The sequence below is a fragment of the Mustelus asterias genome, chromosome 16 (assembly GCF_964213995.1).
Source record: "Mustelus asterias chromosome 16, sMusAst1.hap1.1, whole genome shotgun sequence".
NCBI classification, from domain to species: Eukaryota; Metazoa; Chordata; class Chondrichthyes; order Carcharhiniformes; family Triakidae; genus Mustelus; species Mustelus asterias.
Genome location: NC_135816.1, coordinates 11,674,435 through 11,695,212, shown reverse-complemented (window position 1 = coordinate 11,695,212; position 20,778 = coordinate 11,674,435). Strand labels below are relative to the sequence as shown.

At 47.6% G+C, this 20,778-nt stretch overlaps 1 protein-coding gene across 1 annotated transcript in view; it reads right to left on the bottom strand.

Moving 5' to 3' along the window:
* LOC144505449 (calcium/calmodulin-dependent protein kinase type II subunit alpha) overlaps positions 1-20,778 on the bottom strand; it is a 223,621-nt gene that overhangs the window by 45,111 nt on the left and 157,732 nt on the right. Inside the window, exon 6 of the mRNA XM_078231553.1 lies at positions 15,041-15,113. Coding sequence (XP_078087679.1) covers positions 15,041-15,113 — 73 coding nt within the window. The remainder of the gene's footprint in view (positions 1-15,040; positions 15,114-20,778) is intronic.

Sequence of the window (20,778 nt, the reverse complement as noted above, 5' to 3'; positions counted from 1 at the left end):
CCAGACCTGCTGAGATTTTCCAGCCTTTTCTCTTTCCCCAGACGATTAGCCGAGTTTCTGGATGAATAGTCTCGCGATAGTACCACTGGGCTGTCCCCTCCCCTCCGTTTCATCTTGGCCCCTTGTGAAACATCCTGGCATGTTTTACTTGGGGTGGGATTCTCTGGCCGTTCATGCTGGCGGGATTTCTCCCGTCCTGCTTCAGCGAACGGAGGTTTGGCTGAGTGCCAAAGCCTCCGCCCTTTCTGGCAGAGGCAGCGGGCCGTGGAGTGCCAGAGAATTCCGGCTTATGTAAGAGGTGCCGGATAAATGGAAGAGGTCTGTTGTTGTATCTGAACAATCGAGGGTAAATTAAACTGGAGTGGACCATGAATGAATGGCAGACAGTGGTGAAATTAACAAGGCTGCCACTTACATGATGTTTCTAGCCTGTGAGCCTGTCACATTTTACATTCAATGCAAGCGCACAGACCGTCGGTACATGTACTGCAATCATCAAGTTATCAACTCAATGGGAGAAGACGATCTTGCACCAGGCTATTATTTGGAATTCAATTAACATCACTGACATACACCATCTGCATAATCCTTCCTACATTATAAGCTTTCCATATTACTTTGCATTGCTTTGCATCTCTGACCTTATCAACATGATATTAGAGGTGTTGAGCTTTGCACACTTCCCCATCGTTGCCTGTAATGATTACATCAGACTTGTTTGCAACCCAGCCACACTTTAAAAGCACTGTTTAAAAAAAGATTAATGTCACATGAATCCTAGTTACGGGAGCAAGGAGCAGCAAGCGAGGAACAGGCTTGCATCTGCAGACTGCACCGACCATAAACTGAGCCTCCTTTCAAATCATCTCTGAAAGCAAATTCATCGCAACACTCAGACAGAAAGGGCCCATTCAGCCCCGCGAGCCTTTTAGATCAGAACTGACCTTTACACAACAGGTTCACGGATTGACTGAAGTGCAGAAGGAAGCCATTTGGCCCGCCGAGCTGGTGCTGGTTCCCGACAAGTCAAATCCAGCTAGCCCCAGCTCCCTACCCTGTCCCTGGAGCTTATAAGACCATAAGAAATAGAAACAGGAGGAGGCCGTTCAGCCCTTCATGCCTGCTCCGCCATTTAATAAGATCATGGCTGATCATAGAATCCATACAGTGCAGAAGGAGGCCATTCAGCCCATTGAGCTTGCAGCAACAACAATCTACCCAGGCCCTATCCCCATAGCCCAATGTATTTACCCTGCTAATTCCCCAACACTGAGGGGCAATTTAGCACGGCCAATCCACCTAATCTGCACATTTTTGGAATGTGGGAGGAAACCAGAGCACCCGGAGGAAACCCACGCAGACACGGGGAGAATGTGCAGACTCTGCACAGACAGTGACCCGAGGCTGGGATCGAACCCGGATCCCTGGCGCAGTGAGGCAGCAATGCTAACCACTATGCCACCGTGCTGCTGATCTAACACTCACTCAGTCCACTTTCCTGCCTTCTCTCCGGAACCCTTAATTCCCCGACTGATTAAAAACCTGTCGATCTCAGCGTTGAAAATGCTCGAGGACTCGGCCTCCCGGGGTAAAGAATTCCAAAGCTTCACCGCTCTCTGAGAGAAGAAATTCTCCATCAAACCCATCTTAAATCAGCACCCACTGATTCTGTAACTTCTACCTTAAGGTAATCGTCTAACTCTTTTTTGAGATTTAGAACTGAATGTGCCTTCACCACACTCTCAGGCTCCAGACTCTAACCGCTCGCCGCGTGAACACGGTCTTTCTCATGGACGCTGTCTGTTGAAGCAGAGTCCTCTGCTTCTCCATCCTTCAGCCAATGGGAGCAGTTTCTCTCGATTTGTAATGATTGAGGTTGGTCTGCTTGAATATGAACTCCCTCCAAATTGATCCTCTGGGCGGCAGAGGTCCCCAGTGGAGGTCCCTCGACAGAGGGATGTCCCCCCACTATCTTGGGGGCCTAGGGTGGAGGGTGCGGCAAGCGGCAGTACCATACAATCTTAGGTTGTACCGGTTCACGGGCTCCCAAGCGTGCCCTTTTTGCAACTTTGTGGAGTCCATGGACTATGTCTATGTTCAATGTTACAGGCTGCGCAACTTTTCAGTTTTCTAAAAAACCTTTTATTTAAGTTTTGTTTGCACTTCAGTCCCACGTTTCTGATCTATGGACACCCAGTGCAGAGGGGGGCGGGGAAGGAGGAGGATATCCTCGTGAACCTGCTCCTGAGCCAGGCAAGGCATGCCATAGAGTCATCGAGTCATAGAGGTTTACAGCATGGAAACAGGCCTTTTGGCTCAACTTGTCCATGCTGTCCTTTTTTTAAAAACCCCTAACAATCGCAATTGCCTGCATTTCACTCATATCCCTCTATACCCATCTTACCCATGTAACTATCTAAATGCTTTTTAAAAGACAAAATTGTACCCGCCTCTACTACTGCCTCTGGCAGCTTGATCCAGACACTCACCATCCTCTGTGTGAAAAAATTGCCCCTCTGGACACTTTTGTATCTCTCCCCTCTCACCTTAAACCTATGCCTTCTTGTTTTAGACTCCCCTACCTTTGGGAAAAGATATTGACTATCTAGCTGATCTGTGCCCCTCATTATTTTATAGACCTCGACAAGATCACCCCTCAGCCTCCTACGCTCCAGAGAAAAAAGTCCCAGTCTATCCAGTCTCTCCTTATAACTCAAACCATCAAGTCCCAGTAGCATCCTAGTAAATCTTTTCTGCACTCTTTCTAGTTTAATAATATCCTTTCTATAATAGGGTGACCGGAACTGCAAACAGTATTCCAAGTGTGGCCTTACCAATGTCTTGTACAACTTCAACAAGACGTCCCAACTCCTGTATTCAATGTTCTGACCAATGAAACCAAGCATGCCGAATGCCTTCTTCACCAGTCTGTCCACCTGTGACACCATTTTAAAGGAGCTATGAACATGTACCCCTAGATTTCTCTGTTCTGTAACTCTCCCCAACGCCCTACCATTAACTGAGTGAGTCCTGCCCTGGTTCAATCTACCAAAATGCATCACCTCACATTTGTCTAAATTAAACTCCATCTGCCATTCATCAGCCCACTGGCCCAATTGATCAAGATCCCTTTGCAATTGGAGATAACTTTCTTCACTGTCCACTATGCCACCAATCTTGGTGTTATCTGTAAACTTACTAACCATGCCTCCTATATTCTCATCCAAATCATTAATATAAATGACAAATAACAGTGGATCCAGCACTGATCCCTGAGACACACCACTGGTCACAGGCCTCCAGTTTGAAAATCAACCCTCTACAACCACCCAGAAGCCAATTTTGTATCCATTTAGATACCTCACCCTGGATCCCATGAGATTTAATCTTATGCAACAACCTACCATGCGGTACCTTGTCAAAGGCCTTGCTAATGTCCATGTAGACAACATCAACTGCACTGCCCTCATCTACCTTCTTGGTTACCCCTTCAAGAAACTCAATCAAATTTGTGAGACATGGTTTTCCACTCACAAAGCCATGCTGACTGTCCCTAATCAGTCCTTGCATCTCTAAATGTCTGTAGATCCTGTCTCTCAAAATACCTTCCAACAACTTACCCACCACACATGTGAGGCTCACTGGCCTGTAGTTCAAAGACTTTTCCCTGCAGCCCTTTTTAAACAAAGGCACAACATTTGCCACTCTCCAATCTTCAGGCACCTCACCCGTGACAATCGATGATTCAAATATCTTGGCTAGGGGACCCGCAATTTCCTCCCTAGCCTCCCACAATGTCTTGGGATACACTTAATCAGGTCTCAGGGATTTATCTACCTTGATGCGCTTTAAGACTTCCAGCACCTCCTTCTCTGTAATATGTACACTCCTCAAGATATCACTATTTATTTCCCCAAGTTCCCTAACAGCCATGCTTTTCTCAATAGTAAATACTGATGAGAAATATTCATTTAGGATCCACACATAGATGGCCTTGTTGATCCTTAGAGGCCCTACTCTCTCCCTTGTTACTTGTTTGTCCTTTATGTATTGTAGAAGCTCTTTGGATTCTTCTTTGCCTTATCTGCCAAAGCAATCTCATGTCCCCTTTTTTCCCTTCTGATTTCTCTCTTAACTCTACTCCTACACCCCCTATACTCTCCAAGGGATTCACTTGATCCCAGCTGCCCATGCATGTCATGTGTCTCTTTCTTCTTCTTGACCAGGGCCTCAATATCCCAAGTCATCCAGGGTTCCCGACTTCTGCCAGTCTTGCTCTTCACTCTAAGAGGAATGTATTTACCCTGAACCCTGGTTAACACACTTTTGAAAGCCTGCCACTTACCAGACGTCCCTTTGCCTTCCCAGAGACTCCCCCAATTAACTTTTGAAAGTTCCTGCCTGATACCATCAAAATTGGCCTTGCCCCAATTTAGAATTTTAACTTTTGGGTCAGACCTATCATTCTCCTTAGCTATCTACAGGTCCAGGCAGCGGGCGATCGAGGGGGTCATCCAATCTATCTGTCCCTCTACTGTGGCTACATTTGTGGCTGGGTGTCCCTGGAGAGGGAGCATGAGGTGTCCGAGGGCACCGTTGATGCCTTCTGTGCCCGCTGGGCACCGCAGGGACTGGAGTGTATTATTCACCCCTTTAATCACATTTTAATTTGATGTTTTAAGTTTCCTTTCCACTTTGTTTTTTGTTTTGGGCGGTTCCCCTCCTTTTAGGGAGCTGCCCCTTTTGAGTTGTCCCTGAGTTAATTTGATTTTGTTTATTTGCTTGGAACTCTAAAAGAGTTCCCTCCAAATTGATGGTCCAATCAGGGAGCCCCATGCTCTGTAGTTAAACAGGAGTGTCAGTTCCTCTGGCACTCCGGATGTAGACTGCACACCGAGAGCACTCTGTGTCGTGTTGTTGGATCTTGTAAATAAAGGAATTCTGGTGAAGGGACTTCCGCCTCTGAGGCCTTATTACACTCTGTCTAGATTCCTCATGTCTGAAACCACCACATGCTTTCTGTCCTTCTGACAATTTTGTATCCGTGCTGCCACTGTCTCTTCGATTCCACAGGCTGGTAAGCCTATTATGTGATACTTTAAGTCCATGTACACCACATCAATCACATTACCCTCAATCAATAAAAACTCAAACACGTTAGTGAAACCTGATTTATCTTTAGTGATCCATGCTGGTGTTCCCTAATTAATGAATGCGGGTTCAAGCAGCTGAATGTTGGCCTGGATTATCATTTATCAAATCCGTCTCTGGGATTAAACTGGCTGGTCCGCAGATGCTGGACTCACCCTTCGCACACTTTCCTGAACAAGGGTGCAGTAACATTTGCAGTTCTCCACTCTTCTGGCACATAAACCCACTCTCCATATCCAAGGAAGATCATGGCCAGCACCTCCTCAATTCCAACCCATACTTCCCTCATCATCCTAGGATGTGTCCCTCCTGTCCTGGTGACTTATCTGCACTACCAGAAGGATGTGGACGCTCTGGAAAGGGTACAGAAAAGATTTTCCAGGATGTTGCCTGGTATGGAGGGCATTAGCTATGAGGAGAGGTTGGAGAAACTTGGTTTGTTCTCACTGGAACGACGGAGGTTGAGGGGCGACCTGATAGAAGTTTACAAGATTATGAGAGGCATGGACAGAGTGGATAGTCAGAAGCTTTTTCCCAGGGTGGAAGGGTTAATTACTAGGGGGCACAGGTTTAAGGTGCGAGGGGCAAGGTTTAAAGGCGATGTACGAGGCAGACTTTTTACACAGAGGGTGGTGGGTGCCTGGAATTCTTTGCTGGGGGGGATAGTGGAAGCAGATACGATAGTGTCTTTTAAGGGGCATCTTGACAAATACATAAATAGGATGGGAATAGAGGGATAAGGTCCCTTTGTAAGTAAGAGCACTCTTTCTGAACTCCCCTCTTTATCAATGTTTAACCCATCCAGCATCTGCACAATCTCTGACTTAGGCAACATCCTCTTCCTTAGTATTGACAGGTGCAAAGTACTCATTTGATACCTCACCCACACCTTCTGTTTCCATGTGTAGATCTCCTTTTAGCTCCCAAATCATAGGATCATAGAAGGAGGCCATTTGGCCCATCAAACCTGCATCGACAACAATCCAACCCAAGCCCTATCCCTGTAACCCACGTATTTACACTGCTAATTCCCCTGGCACTAAGGGGCAATTTAGCATGGCCAGTCCACCTAACCTGCACATCTTTGGACTCTGGGAGCAGCCATTGTGGGTGTACCTACATCACGTGGACTGCAGCAGTTCGAGAAGGCAGCCCACCACCAGATTCTCAAGGGCAACTAGGGATGGGCAATAAATGCTGGCTCAGACATCTCATAAATGAATAAAAGAAATTATCACCCATTCTTCCACAGCAAAGATCAAAGAGTGAAATGAAGGGAACCATGTTAGTTCAGTGTTAAGACTCTGTGCTAACCCACTGGGGCGTTACTGCAATCAATTCAACAAGGAAAGAAAGTTTTGAATTTATATAGCGCTTTTCACGACCACGAGACATTTCAAAGCACTTTTGAGCCAATGGAGTGCAGCCGCTGTTGTATAGGACAACCCCTCAGTCAAGTCCCGCACAGCAAGATCCCACACGCAGCAGTATGATAATGACGAGATGATCGATGATACTAATCCTGGAGTTTGCACCCAAACGCAGCAATGGGAGTTGAACACAGAATCTTGTGTCTCCGAGGAGACCATGACATCCGCTTGGCCATGGCTGGCACCTTTTGATTTGATTTATTATTGTCACATGCATTAACATACAGTGAAAAGTATTGTTTCTTGCGTGCTACACAGACAAAGCATACTGTCCATAGAGAAGGAAAGGAGAGAGTGCAGAATGTAGTGTTACAGTCATAGCTAGGGTGTGGAGAAAGATCAACTTAATGCGAGGTAGGTCCATTCAAACGTCTGACGGCAGCAGGGAAGAAGCTGTTCTTGAGTCGGTTGGTACGTGACCTCAGACTTTTGTAAATTTTTCCCGAAGGAAGACTGTGGAAGAGAGAATGTCTGGGGTGCGTGGGGTCCTTAATTATGCTGGCTGCTTTGCCGAGGCAGCGGGAAGTGTAGACAGAGTCAATGGATGGGAGGCTGGTTTGCGTGATGGATTGGGCTAGATTCATGACCTTTTGTAGTTCCTTGTGGTCTTGGGCAGAGCAGGAGCCATACCAAGCTGTGATACAACCAGAAAGAATGCTTTTTATGGTGCATCTGTAAAAGTTGGTGAGAGTCTTCGTTGACATGCCAAATTTCCTTAGTCTTCTGAGAAAGTTGAGGCGTTGGTGGGCTTTCTTAACTATAGTGTCGGCATGGTCGTCAAGGAATTATTCAATTGCTTTGTTGACCTTTCGAAGGGGTTCACAGTCTCTTTTTCATTTTCAGTTAATCACTCCTGCTCTCCACCTATCATAGAGCATTTCTTTTGATCTTTTTCCTCGTTCACCTCTTTTCCCACCTGTGGTCTTACTGAGCACCTGCTACTGGTTAGGGTGCATTGGCCGTGCTAAATTCTCCCTCAGTGTACTCCAGGCGCCGGGGTGAGGTGACTAGGGGATTTTCACAGCAACTTCATTGCAGTGTGAATGTACAGTAAGAACCAGGTTAAAGTCCGACAGGTATATTTGGAACCACGTGCTTTCGGCGTGCTGCTCCTTCACCATATATATTAATTCATTGGTCATGGGTGCTGCTGGTTGGTCAGCATCTATTTCCCATCCCTCGTTCCCATTGGACTGAATGTCTCGCTCGGCCATTTCAGAGGGCAGTTGAGAGTCAACCACATTGCTGTGTCTCTGGAGTCACATGTAGGCCAGACCAGGTAAGGACAGCAGATTTCCTTCCCTAAAGGATGTTAGTGAGCCGGATAGGTTTTCCTGGCAATTGACAATGGTTTCATGGTCATCAGTAGATTCTTAAATCCAGATTTTTTTTATTGGATTCAAATTCCACCACATGCCGTGGCGGGATTCGAAGCCGGGTCCCCAGAATGTTAGCTGGGTCACTGGCTGTGTGGAGTTTGCACATTCTCCTGCATGGGTTTCCTCCGGGTGCTCCGGTTTCCTCCCACACTCCAAAGTTGTGCGGGTTAGGTGGATTGGCCATGCTAAATTGCTTCTTCGTGTCAGAGGGACCAACAGGGTAAATGTGTGGGGTTACGGGGATAGGGCCTGGGTGGGATTGTGGTCGGCGCAGACTCGATGGGCCGAATGGCCTCCTTCTGCGCTGTAGGGTTTCTATGATTCTATGAATAGCCTAGCGATTATACCACGAGGCCATCGTCTTTCCGGTATGGTGATCCAACATCAAACAAACCTCCTGGCCTAGTTTTAGATTGTTGTTAGGGAAAGGGGTGGAGTTGGTTGCTAAGGAGTGGGGTTTGGAGCGGGGACTGAAAGCAATGCCTTCGGTCTTCCAAATATTGAACTGGAGTAAATCTGTACTCAGACTGTGCTGGATAAGCTGCCTGGTGCTTCAGCAACATTGGAGGAGTTGAGAGAGCGGTGGTGCTGAGGTGGAGCTGGGTGTCCGCGTGAGAACTGATGATGTGCTTCAGCCTGGGGGGGGGGGTCTTGCGCTCCTTCAATTCTGGCCTCATGTGCAAATCCAACTTTCACTGCTCCACCCTTGTTGGCTATGTAGAAACATAGAAAGAATCCCTACAGTGCAGAAGGAGGCATTCGGCCCATCGAGAACAATCCCTGACATATATGACTGATTTACCATTTACAACCTTGCAAAGTCATACTGGGCAAATAGTATGGGTATTCTTTAGACTGTAGGCTCCTGAAACAGAAGCCTGGAAAGTACATTTGACCTACACCACAGATAACATGATGGTACCTCAGAGATTCTGGGCTAGGAATGGAAAACACTCATCTCACCCTATCCCCACAACCCAAACACATTTACCCCGCTAATCCCTCTAACCTACACATCCCGGGACACTAAGGGGCAATTTAGCATGGCCAATCAACCTAACCTGTACATCTTTGGACCGTGGGAGGAAACCGGAGGAAACCCACGCAGACACGGGGAGAACGTGCAAGCTCCACACAGACAGTGACCCAAGCCGGGAATCGAACCCAGGTCTCGAGAGCTGCGAGGCAGCAGTGTTAACCACTGTGCCACCGTGTCGCCCCCGTCTTCAGCTGCCTGGGTCCCAAGCTCCGGAATCCCCTCTCTAAACCTCTCGGTCTCTCTCCCCTTCTCTCTCTCTCTCTATGGTCTTTAGTAGAATTCCTAAAAACCTACCTCTTTGACCAACACCTGCCTCAATACAAAGGAAAAATATTGGAAATCCGAAATACAATTGGAAAAGGCTGAAAATACTCAGTAGATCAGTCTTAGTGTCTCCTGTGTGGATGGGTGACCTGGGGTCAGTTTACTACGCTAGTGCGAGTTGTTGTTGTTGTTATTAACTCGAGCAGAATCAATTGCCCACGACGCAAGGGAGGGAAAATGTTGGGGATTGTAGCTTTAAATCTGGAGTGCTGCTGTTTGATTCAGGTTTAGAGTGGGAGTATGCAAATGAGATGGCAATGTCACACGGACAGCCTCCCCCATAGAGTGAAAGCTCGCCAAAGATCTAGAAGCTAATTAACCCAGAGTGCAGGGTAAAGGTGGAATGGAAATTGAAAGCTTCCCAGTGTATTTCCTCATGAATTAACCATTAAAATTCCTCTGGCGTTGAAAGACTGGGAGAGGTTTAGTGAGAGGAGAAACATAATTTCACTGAAAAGGAACAGGATGGACCTACCTCACACTAAGCTGGTCTTTCTCTACACCCTAGCTATGACTGTAACACTACATTCTGCACTCAATCCTTTCCTTCTCTATGAACGGTATGCTTTGTCTGTATAGCGCGCAAGAAACAATACCTTTCACTGTATGTTAATACATGTGACAATAATAAATCAAATCAAATCAAATTCAGCCACTCAAGACAGTTTGGCTATTCAGTTAGATCACGGGTGATCCATATTTAACCCCATCCACTCGCCCTGGTTTGTTAACCCTTAATAGCCCGAATCGACAAAAACCGAACAAACTTAGTTTTGAAATTTTAAATTGATTCGCAACCTCTCGAGCTGTTTGGGAACAGAGTAATAGAGAGAGCCAGATTTCTGCATTCCCTTTGCCTGATGTTAGACCATAAGACCATAAGACATAGGAACAGAATTAGGCCACTCGGCCCATCGAGTCTGCTCCGCCGTTCAATCATGGCTGATATTTTTCTCATCCCCATTCTCCTGCCTTTTTCCCATAACTCCTGATCCTCTTATTAATCAAGAACCTATCTATCTCTGTCTTAAAGACACTCAATGACCTGGCCTCCACAGCCTTCTGCAGCAAAGAGTTCCACAGATACACGACTCTCTGGCTGAAGAAATTCCTCTTCATCTCTGTTTTAAAGGATCGTCCCTTTAGCCTGAGGTTGTGCCCTCTGGTTCTAGATTTTCCTACTGGTGGAAACATCCTCTCCACGTCCACTCTATCCAGGCCTCGCAGTATCCTGTAAGTTTCAATAAGGTCCCCCCTCATCCTTTTAAACTCCAACAAGTACAGACCCAGAGTCCTCAACTGTTCCTCATACAACAAACTCTTCAGTCCAGGGATCATTCCTGTGAACCTCCTCTAGACCCTTTCCAAGGTCAGCACATCCTTCCTTCGATATGGGGCCCAAAACTGCTCACAATAGTCCAAATGGGATCTGACCAGAGCCTTATACAGTCTCAGAAGTACATCCCTGCTCTTGTATTCTAGCCCTCTCGACATGAATGCTAACATTGCATTTACCTTCCTAACTGCCAACTGAACCTGTACGTTAACCTTAAGTGAATCTTGAACAATGACTCCCAAGTCCCTTTGTGTTTCTAATTTCCTCAGCATTTTCCCATTTAGAAAATAGTCTATGCCTCCATTCCTCCTTCCAAAGTGCATAACCTCACACTTTTCCACATTGTATTCCATCTGCCACTTCTTTTCCCACTCTCCTAACCTGTCCAAGTCCTTCTGCAGCCCCCCTGCTTCCTCAATACTACCTGCCCCTCTACATATCTTTGTATCATCTGCAAACTTAGCAACAGTGCCTTCAGTTCCTTCCTCCAAATCGTTAATGTATATTGTGAAAAGTTGTGGTCCCAGCACCGACCCCAGTCACCAGCTGCCATCCTGAGAAAGACCCCTTTATCCCTACTCTCTGCCTTCTGCCAGTCAGCCAATCCTCTATCCATGCCAGGATCTTACCTGTAACATCATGGGCACTTAACTTATTTAACAGGAGATCTGGAAAGCTTGGGGCTTTATGATAGAAAGAGGGAGGTTGCCGGAGTGGGGGGTGAGTGTGTGTATCAGGGAGGGAGGGTGTGGAGTGAGTGTATCAGGGAGGGAGGGTGTGGAGTGAGTGTATCAGGGAGGGAGGGTGTGGAGTGAGTGTATCAGGGAGGGAGGGTGTGGAGTGAGTGTATCAGGGAGGGAGGGTGTGGAGTGAGTGTATCAGGGAGGGAGGGTGTGGAGTGAGTGTATCAGGGAGGGAGGGTGTGGAGTGAGTGCATCAGGGAGGGAGGGTGTGGAGTGGGTGTATCAGGGAGGGAGGGTGTGGAGTGAGTGCATCAGGGAGGGAGGGTGTGGAGTGAGTGTATCAGGGAGGGAGGGTGTGGAGTGAGTGAAGTGAAGTTGATTTATTAGTCACAAGTAAGGCTTACGTTAACACTGCAATGAACACTGCAGTGAGTGTATCAAGGAGGGAGTGGGTGTATCAGGGAGGGAGGATGTGGAGTGAGTACATCAGGGAGGGAGGGTGTGGAGTGGGTGTATCAGGGATGGAGGGTGTGGAGTGGGTGTATCAGGGATGGAGGGTGTGGAGTGGGTGTATCAGGGAGGGAGGGTGTGGAGTGGGTGTATCAGGGATGGAGGGTGTGGAGTGAGTGTATCAGGGAGGGAGGGTGTGGAGTGGGTGTATCAGGGAGGGAGGGTGTGGAGTGGGTGTATCAGGGATGGAGGGTGTGGAGTGAGTGTATCAGGGAGGGAGGGTGTGGAGTGAGTGTATCAGGGACGGAGGGTGTGGAGTGAGTGTATCAGGGAGGGAGGGTGTGGAGTGAGTGTATCAGGGAGGATTTATTAGCATTCCTGCTAATCTGTTACCACCTCATTCCTCCTTTGAGAGGCTCTTTGATCAAGATTTTGGCAGCACGGTAGCACAGTAGTTAGCACTGCTGTCTCACAGCACCAGGGACCCGGGTTCAATTCCGGCCTCGGGTCACTGTCTGTGTGGAGTCTCCCCGTGGCTGTGTGGCTTTGCTCCAGGTGCTCCGGTTTCCTCCCACTGTACAAAGATGTGCAGGTTAGGTTGATTGGCCAGGATAAATTGCTCCTTTGTGTCCGGGGAATTAGCAGGATAAATGAGGGTTACGGGACTAGGGCCTGGGTTGGTTTGTGGTCAGTAGAGACTCGATGGGTTGAATGGCCTCCTTCTATACTGTAGGGATACTGTGAAGCTTTTGACCGAATACCTCGTCATGTGTCTCAGTGTTGAATTTTGTTTGCTACACTCCTGTGAAGCATCTTGGGAAGTTTGACTTTTTGTTTGGTCGTTTGTGGGACGTGGGCGTCACTGGCAAGATCCACAGTTATTGCCCTTCCCTTGAGACCAGTTTAGTTCAATCAACCACATTGCCGTGGCTCTGGAGTTACATGTGGGCCAGACCGGGTAAGGACGGCAGATTTCCTTCCCTAAAGGACATTAGTGAAGCAGAAGGGTTTTACAATAATCACTGATAGATCCATGGTCACCATTACTGAGACTAGCTTTCAATCCCAGAATTTTACTGATTTTTTAATTCATTCCTTGGACATGCGCGTCACTGGCTGGCCAGCATTTATTGCCCATCCCTAAAAGGGTGGCACAGTGGTTAGCACTGCTGCCTCACAGCGCCAGGGACCCGGGTTCAATTCCTGGCTTGGATCACTGTCTGTGTGGCGTTTGCACATTCTCCTCGTGTCTGCGTGGGTTTCCTCCGGGTGCTCCGGTTTCTTCCCACATTCTGAAAGACGTGCTGGTTAGGGTGCATTGACCCGAACAGGCGCCGGAGTGTGGCGACTAGGGGAATTTCACAGTAACTTCATTGCAGTGTTAATGTAAGCCTTACTTGTGACTAATAAATAAACTTTTTAAACTTTAATTAATTGAATTTAAGTTGCGCCAATTGCCACGGTGATTTGTACACGTTCTCAGTAGCCTCTGGATGATTGATCCAGTGACATTACCACGGCAACCCCATCTCCCTTACGTTAAAGGTGCATTATGAATGTAAATTGTCCACATGAGGAGGGGCTAGAACACCAAAAGCTTGGTCAAAGGGATGGAATTTAGGGAGCATCTTAAAAATAGAAAAGAGAGTTATGGAAGCAGACGTGTAGGGAAAGGGTTCCAGAGGTTGGGTACTGAGCGGCTGAAGTAATTAAAACCAAGGATGCATATGAGGCACAGTGCTCTCAGTGAGGGAGGGAGTGAGACAGTGAGGGGATTTGAAAACAAGAATGCACATTTTTAAATGGAGGTGTTGCTTAACCCAAAGACAGTGTGGGCCGCATCACAGGGGCGCTGGCTGAATGGGATGTGGGGCGGGATTTTCTGGCCGCATTCACCCCGAAACTCGAAAATCCCACCCGAGGTCAACGGACATTTCCATGGTTCGCCTCTCGCCCGCTACGATTCCTGGAAAAATCCACCCCACTCAGTGAATGGGCAGCAGAGGTGTGGATGGCTGGAAGTTTACCGATGGGAGATAGTGAGAGACCAGTCGGATCTTTGAAAGGATTTTTCAGTTTGTTTCATTCCCCTGTTCTTTTCCCGTAAGCCTGTGAATCCTTTCCTTTCCAACCATTTATCCAATTCCGAAATCATCATCATAGAAACCCTACAGTACAGAAAGAGGCCATTCGGCCCATCGAGTCTGCACCGACCACAATCCCACCCAGACCCTACTCCCATATCCCTACATATTTTACCCACTAATCCCTCTAACCTACACATCTCAGGACACTAAGGGGCAGTTTTTTTAACATGGCCAATCAACCTAACCCGCACATCTTTGGACTGGATTTTCCCTTTTTGAAAATTACTATCTGCTTCCACCATCCCTTTGGGAACAGAACAACTCATTCCGTCAAAAGGTTCTCCTCGCCTCTCTGTGCTTTCTTTGTGAACCGTCTTAAATCTGTGCCCTCTGGTTACCCCCCCCCCCTCCCCTCCCCTACAGCATCACCACCCCACTCCTCTGCACACCCCTCCAATGGAAACAATTCTTTTTGTTCATCCAGTCAAAACCAATTATAATTTTGAACCATCTCTATCACATTTTTTTATTTGTTCATGGGATGTGGGGGTCACTGGCTGGGCCAGCATTCTTATTGCCCATCACTGAGGGCATTTAAGAGTCAACCACATTGCTGTGGATCTGGCCAGACCGGGTAATGACAGCAGATTTCCTTCCCTAAAGGACATTAATGTCGGAATGTTACTGGCACGCCTGCCCTGGAATCAGGGCGAGTAAGGCTCGCGTAACGGCATTCTCCGTTGGCCTGAGGTGGGATCCTACGAGCCTCCGGCAGGTGAGGCAGTAAAATTCTGGCATAAATCTCCAGTTAACCACGTCTAGAGAAATATTGCCATGTCACCAACATGGCAGCCAGATAGCACAGCAAGCTCCCGGTAACGGGAACAGGAGAATGATCAGTGCTGTTGGTTGAGTGATCAATAATGATCCCAGGATAGTGGGGAGAGCTGCCGTCTGCTCTTGTTCAAAATAGTGTCGTGGGATCATAAACATCCACCCCAGGGTTTGGCTTTGACAAGGAGAATAATCCCCATGTAAATAAATGAAGTCCCTTATCTCTGGGTTAATCTCCCCCATACCCTCTCCAGGGCCTTAAGATGACTGATCTGCCAGAACGAGCTGGTGGACGTGCTCAGCGAACAAAGTGTTGGTGTAGCTCACCTTGAGGTCACGATGCACGATTCCCATCTGATGACAATGTAGAACAGCCTCCAGGATCTGTTGGATGCAGTGACTGTACAAAAAAATCCAAGGGGAAGAGAAAAGATTCATTACTAGAACTTGTACAGAACATGACACACGTTATCTCGACTGGCTGAGCCAATATTAACCTGGGCTCTTACCACACAGATGGAGAAGATTCAGTCTGCTCTGGGCTGTTGATTTGGTCGGGTTATCCAATAATCCCTTATGCTTGCTTTTTCCTACAATTTCTTTCCCTTCTGGAATTTATCCTGTTCCCTTTTGAAAGGAATTTTTTCTATTGTTAGGATTGAATCTGCCTCCACCGATCTTTCAGGGAGGGCATTTTGGATCACAACACCTCGCTATGTAAAAGAATACTTTCCATCTCTCTCCCCCGCTTCTCTTCCCTATTATCTGGAATTTATGTTAACGACCCCGAGAGACTATTTCTTTTTATTTACTTTGCCAAAACAGTTCATGATTTTGAACACCTTGTGCTTGATTTTTAATTTATTATTTCAGGGGAGGTGGGTCTCGCTGGCTGGGCCAGTTTTTGTTCCCCGTCCCTAATTGCCCCTGAACTGAGTGTCTCGCTAGGCCATTTCCAGAGGGCAGTTAAGAGTCAACCACATTGCTGCGGGTCTGGAGTCACATGTGGGCCAGACCGGGTAAGGACGGCCGATTTCCTTCCCTAAAGGACATTAACGAACCTTTTGGCTTTACAATTGACCATCACTCATCATGGCTGATCATCCAACTCAATAGCCTGATCCCATTTTCCCCCCATATCCTCTGATCCCCTTCGCCCCAAGAGCTATATCTAACTCCTTCTTGAAAATATACAATGTTTTGGCCTCAACTAGTTTCTGTGGCAGTGAATTCCATAGGCTCACCACTTTCTGGGTGAAGAAATTTCTCCTCATCTCAATCCTAAATGGCCTACCCCGAATCCTCAGACTGTGACCCCTGGTACTGGACACCCCCACCATCAGGAACATCCTCCCTGCATCTACCCTGTCTAATCCTATTAGAATTTTAGAGGTTTCTATGAGCTCCCCCTCATTCTTCTGAACTCCAGAGAATATAATCCTAATTGACTAGATCTCTCCTCATGCGTCAGTCCCGCCATCCCAGGAATCAGTCTGGTAAACCTTCTCTGCACTCCCTCTAGAGCAAGAACATCCTTCCTCAGATAACGAGACCAAAACTGTGCACAATATTCCAGGTGTGGCCTCACCAAGACTCTGTACAACAGGGAGACATCCCTGCTCCTGTACTCAATCCTCTCGCTATGAAGGCCAACATATCATTTGCCTTTTTACTGCCTGTGTGCTTATTTTGATTTGATCTGATTTGATTTATTATTGTCTCATGTATTGGGATACAGTGAAAAGTATTGTTTCTTGCGCGCTATACAGACAAAACATACCTTCATAGTTTTTTAAAAATTTTATTTTATTTATCAGTGTCACACGTAGGCTTACATTAACACTGTAATGAAGTTACTGTGAAAATCCCCGAGTCGCCACACTCAGGCACCTGTTCGGATACACTGAGGGAGAATTTAGCACGGCCAATGCACCTATCGGCTTTCAGACTGTGGGAGGAAACCGGAGCACCCCGAGGAAACCCACGCAGACACGGGGAGAACGTGCAGACTCCGCACAGACAGTGACCCGAGCCGGGAATCGAACCCAGGTCCCTGGCACTGTGAGGCAGCAGTGCTAATTACCGTGACACCGTGCCACCACACTATGCCCCGGTTGAGGGGGTCATTCGAACTCACTCTCTGTCCCTCTTCCATGGCTATGCTTGTGTCCAGGTGTCCATGGAGAGGGAGCATGCGGTATCCGCTGGTATGCTTCGGGCCTTCCGTGACCAGTGGATGCTACGGGTGCTGGAGTGAATCATCTGCCCTGAGAACACTATTTTCGTTTAATTTGATAAGCTTCCTTTACAGTTGGTCTTTTTGTTACAGTGTCCCTTTCATTGGTTTCTTAGTTTTGTTTTGGTTTTAAACGAGTGTATAAGTGGGACAGCGGGAGCACTGAGTTCAGGGGTAGGAGGCAGACATGTACAATGATGCATTCTGTGAGTAACGGAACTATCAAGAAAAGGATTTGCATCTAGTTTCATGCTTCATCTGGTTTGGGATCCGTTTATCCCAAAGGGCCCCTTCCAGAGCTGTCGACTGGCTATAATGAGGTCATGATGTCATATATCCCGTGCGAGTATGGTTTGCCTGATATTCCTGTCCCTGGGAGAGAGGTGACCAGACTCCCGGGGAGCGCTGTGGGTGGTGTGAAGAAGTGACCATCGCTCCATGGCGTGGAATTTTCCCATCCCGCCTGCCGTGGGAATCGGAGTGAGCGGGACAGGAAGTTCGGTGGAACAATTCAAAGGTCTGTTGACCTCAGGTGGGAATTTCCAGCATGGGGCACGCCTGGCTGGAAAATCCCACCCTATAGGTGAATGGGCCTACTCTTGGGTAGTCATAGAATTTCATAGAATCCTACAGTGCAGAAGGAGGCCATTTGGCCCATCAAGTCTGCACTGACCACAATTCCACCCAGGCCCAATCCCCATAACCCCATGTATTTACCCAGCCAATCCCCCTGACACGAAGGGCAATTTAGCATGGCCAATCCACCTAACACGCACATCTTTGGACTGTGGGAGGAAACTGGAGCACCCGGAGGAAACCCACGCAGACACGGGGAGAACGTGTAGACTCCACAGTGACCCAACCCAGGAATCGAACCCGGGTCCCTGGCGCTGTGAGGCAGCAGTCCTAACCACTGTGCCGCCTCCAATTGGGGCAGACTGAGTGGTATATTGAGCTGATATATTGCTAAAGAAAATTAATAGAGCCTCGATCCTCCAGTCAGTGTCCATACAGAGGATCTGCACCTGCAAAGACTTGATTACCTGTTAAGACTCGCATTCCAACCATTATCTTGTAAATTGAGTCTGTGTCTATATATGCCCTGTTTGTGAACCCAATCCCGCACTCACCTGATGAAGGGGCAACGCTCCGAAAGCTCGTGCTACCAAATAAACCTGTTGGACTTTAACCTGGTGTTGTGAGACTACTTACTGTCCATAAAGAGGGAAATAAATCAGTGGGAGTTTTCATTCAAAGGTATACGTAACTTGGGGGGAGAAAGATGCAGTCAGAGGGACTGCCTCCTCAGAGCGAAAAAGGTTAAAGGGAGATGTGACAGGGATGTTCGTGAAGATTTTGTTGTGTAAATAGGGAGAAACTATTTCCATTTGCAGAAGGATCTGGGCTGGGATGTTGCGGCCGTTTACGCCGGCGGGATTCTCTGGACTCACTACCATGAACGGAGATTTGGCTCAGCGCCAAATGCTCCGACCTCGTTTACAGCGGGAGCGGGGAGTGAATGGCCGGAAAATTCCGGCCCTGTAATCGGAAAACACAAGTTTAGAAAGGTTAGAAACATGGTCTGGAATGGGGGGGTGGGGGTGAGTTAATAGGTTGTAATGAACAAAAGCATCGTAGCTGTGAGGGACAGCTCGGTGGATAGGATATTGGTATGTAGATAGGCTGGAAAATTGGGCGGGGATCCTGGATTCAGGATTCAATCCTGGACCGGGGAGCGGCGCGGGCTTGGAGGGCCGAAGGGCCTGTTCCTGTGCTGTATTGTTCTTTGTTTAAGATGGAAGAAGGCAGGGGCGAGACGATGACAGGGAGCTGGTGTGATCGGGAATGTGGGGCTGGGAGGCTGGCGGAAGCCGATTCCGTGTTAACATTCAAAAGCAAATCGGATAAATTCTCAAACAGGAAGAAACTGCAGGGAGAGCGTAGGGTGAGACCGATTGGATAGCTCTTCCAAAGAGCCGGAATAGGCAGGACATCAGCAGGAACACTTTCGGAATGTCCTGAAAGAGTAATGGGATAACCTCGGCTGGTGCGTGGGCTGTGTGAGTGGCCCTCCTTCATCTCAGTGGGCCGCAAGATTGAAATGGGGCTTGATCACTCACCACAGACCCACGAATTAGATTAAATACATTTAATACACATTACATGAATATTTCATGATGGGTTATAGAAAATACTGAATCATTTATACATTAATGGAACTGTCATCAACTTCGAATGGTAAAAACAGAAGAAATATTGACACTTTGGGCACAGAGGGAGCGCGCGGCTCTCACAGTCAATGTTGTGAGCAATCAGCACGCACCTCACTTCACTCGCCCTTGCTTTACGTGCGAATCACTTCAGTCACACCGACAGGAAATAAACTACACAGATATAAATCAGCAGAATGTGGCAACAAAATAGTCAGCAAAATGTCTTGTGGGCCACACTCAGAACCCAGATGGCCACATGAAGAGGTGGAACCTCCCTGCCGACCACAAGGGACACCCTGGCTTGTGACCGACCAAAATGGGGAAGGCCCCTTCGGGAAGGAGCGGGGAGCACATTGGGGCTGGGAATGTGCAGAGGTGAAGTCGAGGCTGCAGAGGGAGCTCACAAACCTCCAACCAACCCATCCGCCCAACCCTTCAAGTACCACCTGCCCCGCAAGTGGCAGAGCCTGAAGATGGTGCACTGGAATTATCAATCATCTCAGAACCCAATGAGTGGAAGGAAGGCATCCTCGATACTGGGGCACTGCCTCAGGAGAATGATGAAGGGACTAATGCTGTAGAATTGTATGATTCTATACATTTTGGAATGGGCTTGTGGGACTGAATGGCCAACTTCCATTCCTGTGCCCATCCATGTTCTGGTCACCATATTATAGAAAGGATATTATTAAACTAGGAAGAGTGCAGAAAAGATTTACTCGGACGCTACCGAGACTTGATGGTTTGAGTTATAAGGCAAGGCTGGATAGACTGCGACTTTTTTCTCTGGAGCGTAGAAGGCTGAGGGGTGATATTATCGAGGTTTATAAAATAATGAGGGTCATAGATCAGCTAGATAGTCAATATCTTTTCCCAAAGGTCGGGGAGTCTAAAACTCGAGGGCATAAGTTTAAGGTGAGAGGGGAGAGATAGAAAAGGATTCAGAGGGACAATCTTTTCACTCAGGGTGGTGAGTGTCTGGAACAAGCTGCCAGAGGTAGTAGCAGAGGCGGGTACAATTTTGTCTTTTAAAAAGCATTTAGATAGTTACATGGGTACACAAAATGAAGAACAAAAAAAAGTACAAGCACAGGAACAGGCCCTTCGACCCTCCAAGCCTGTGTCGATCATGATGCCTGCCTAAACTAAAACCATATGCACTTACGGAGTCCGTATCCTTCCATTCCCATCCTATTCATGTATCTGTCTAGTTGCCCCTTAAATGCCGCTATCGTACCTGCTCCCACCACCTCCCCGGGCAGAGCGTGCCAGACATTCACCACCCTCTGTGTAAAAAACTTGCCTCACGCATCTCCTCTAAACTTTTCCCCACGCACCTTAAACCTGTGTCCCCTAATACTTGAATTTTCTACCCTAGGAAAGAGCATCTGACTATCCACTCTGTCCATGCCACTCATAATCTTGTAAACCTCTATCAGGTCGCCCCTCAACCTCCGTCATTCCAGTGAGAATAAACCGAGTTTATCCAACCTCTCCTCATAACTAATGCCCTCCAGACCAGGCAACATCCTGGTAAACCTCTTCTACATGCTCTCCAAAGCATCCACATCCTTCTGGTAGTGTGGCGACCAGAACTGTATGGTAAGATGGGTATA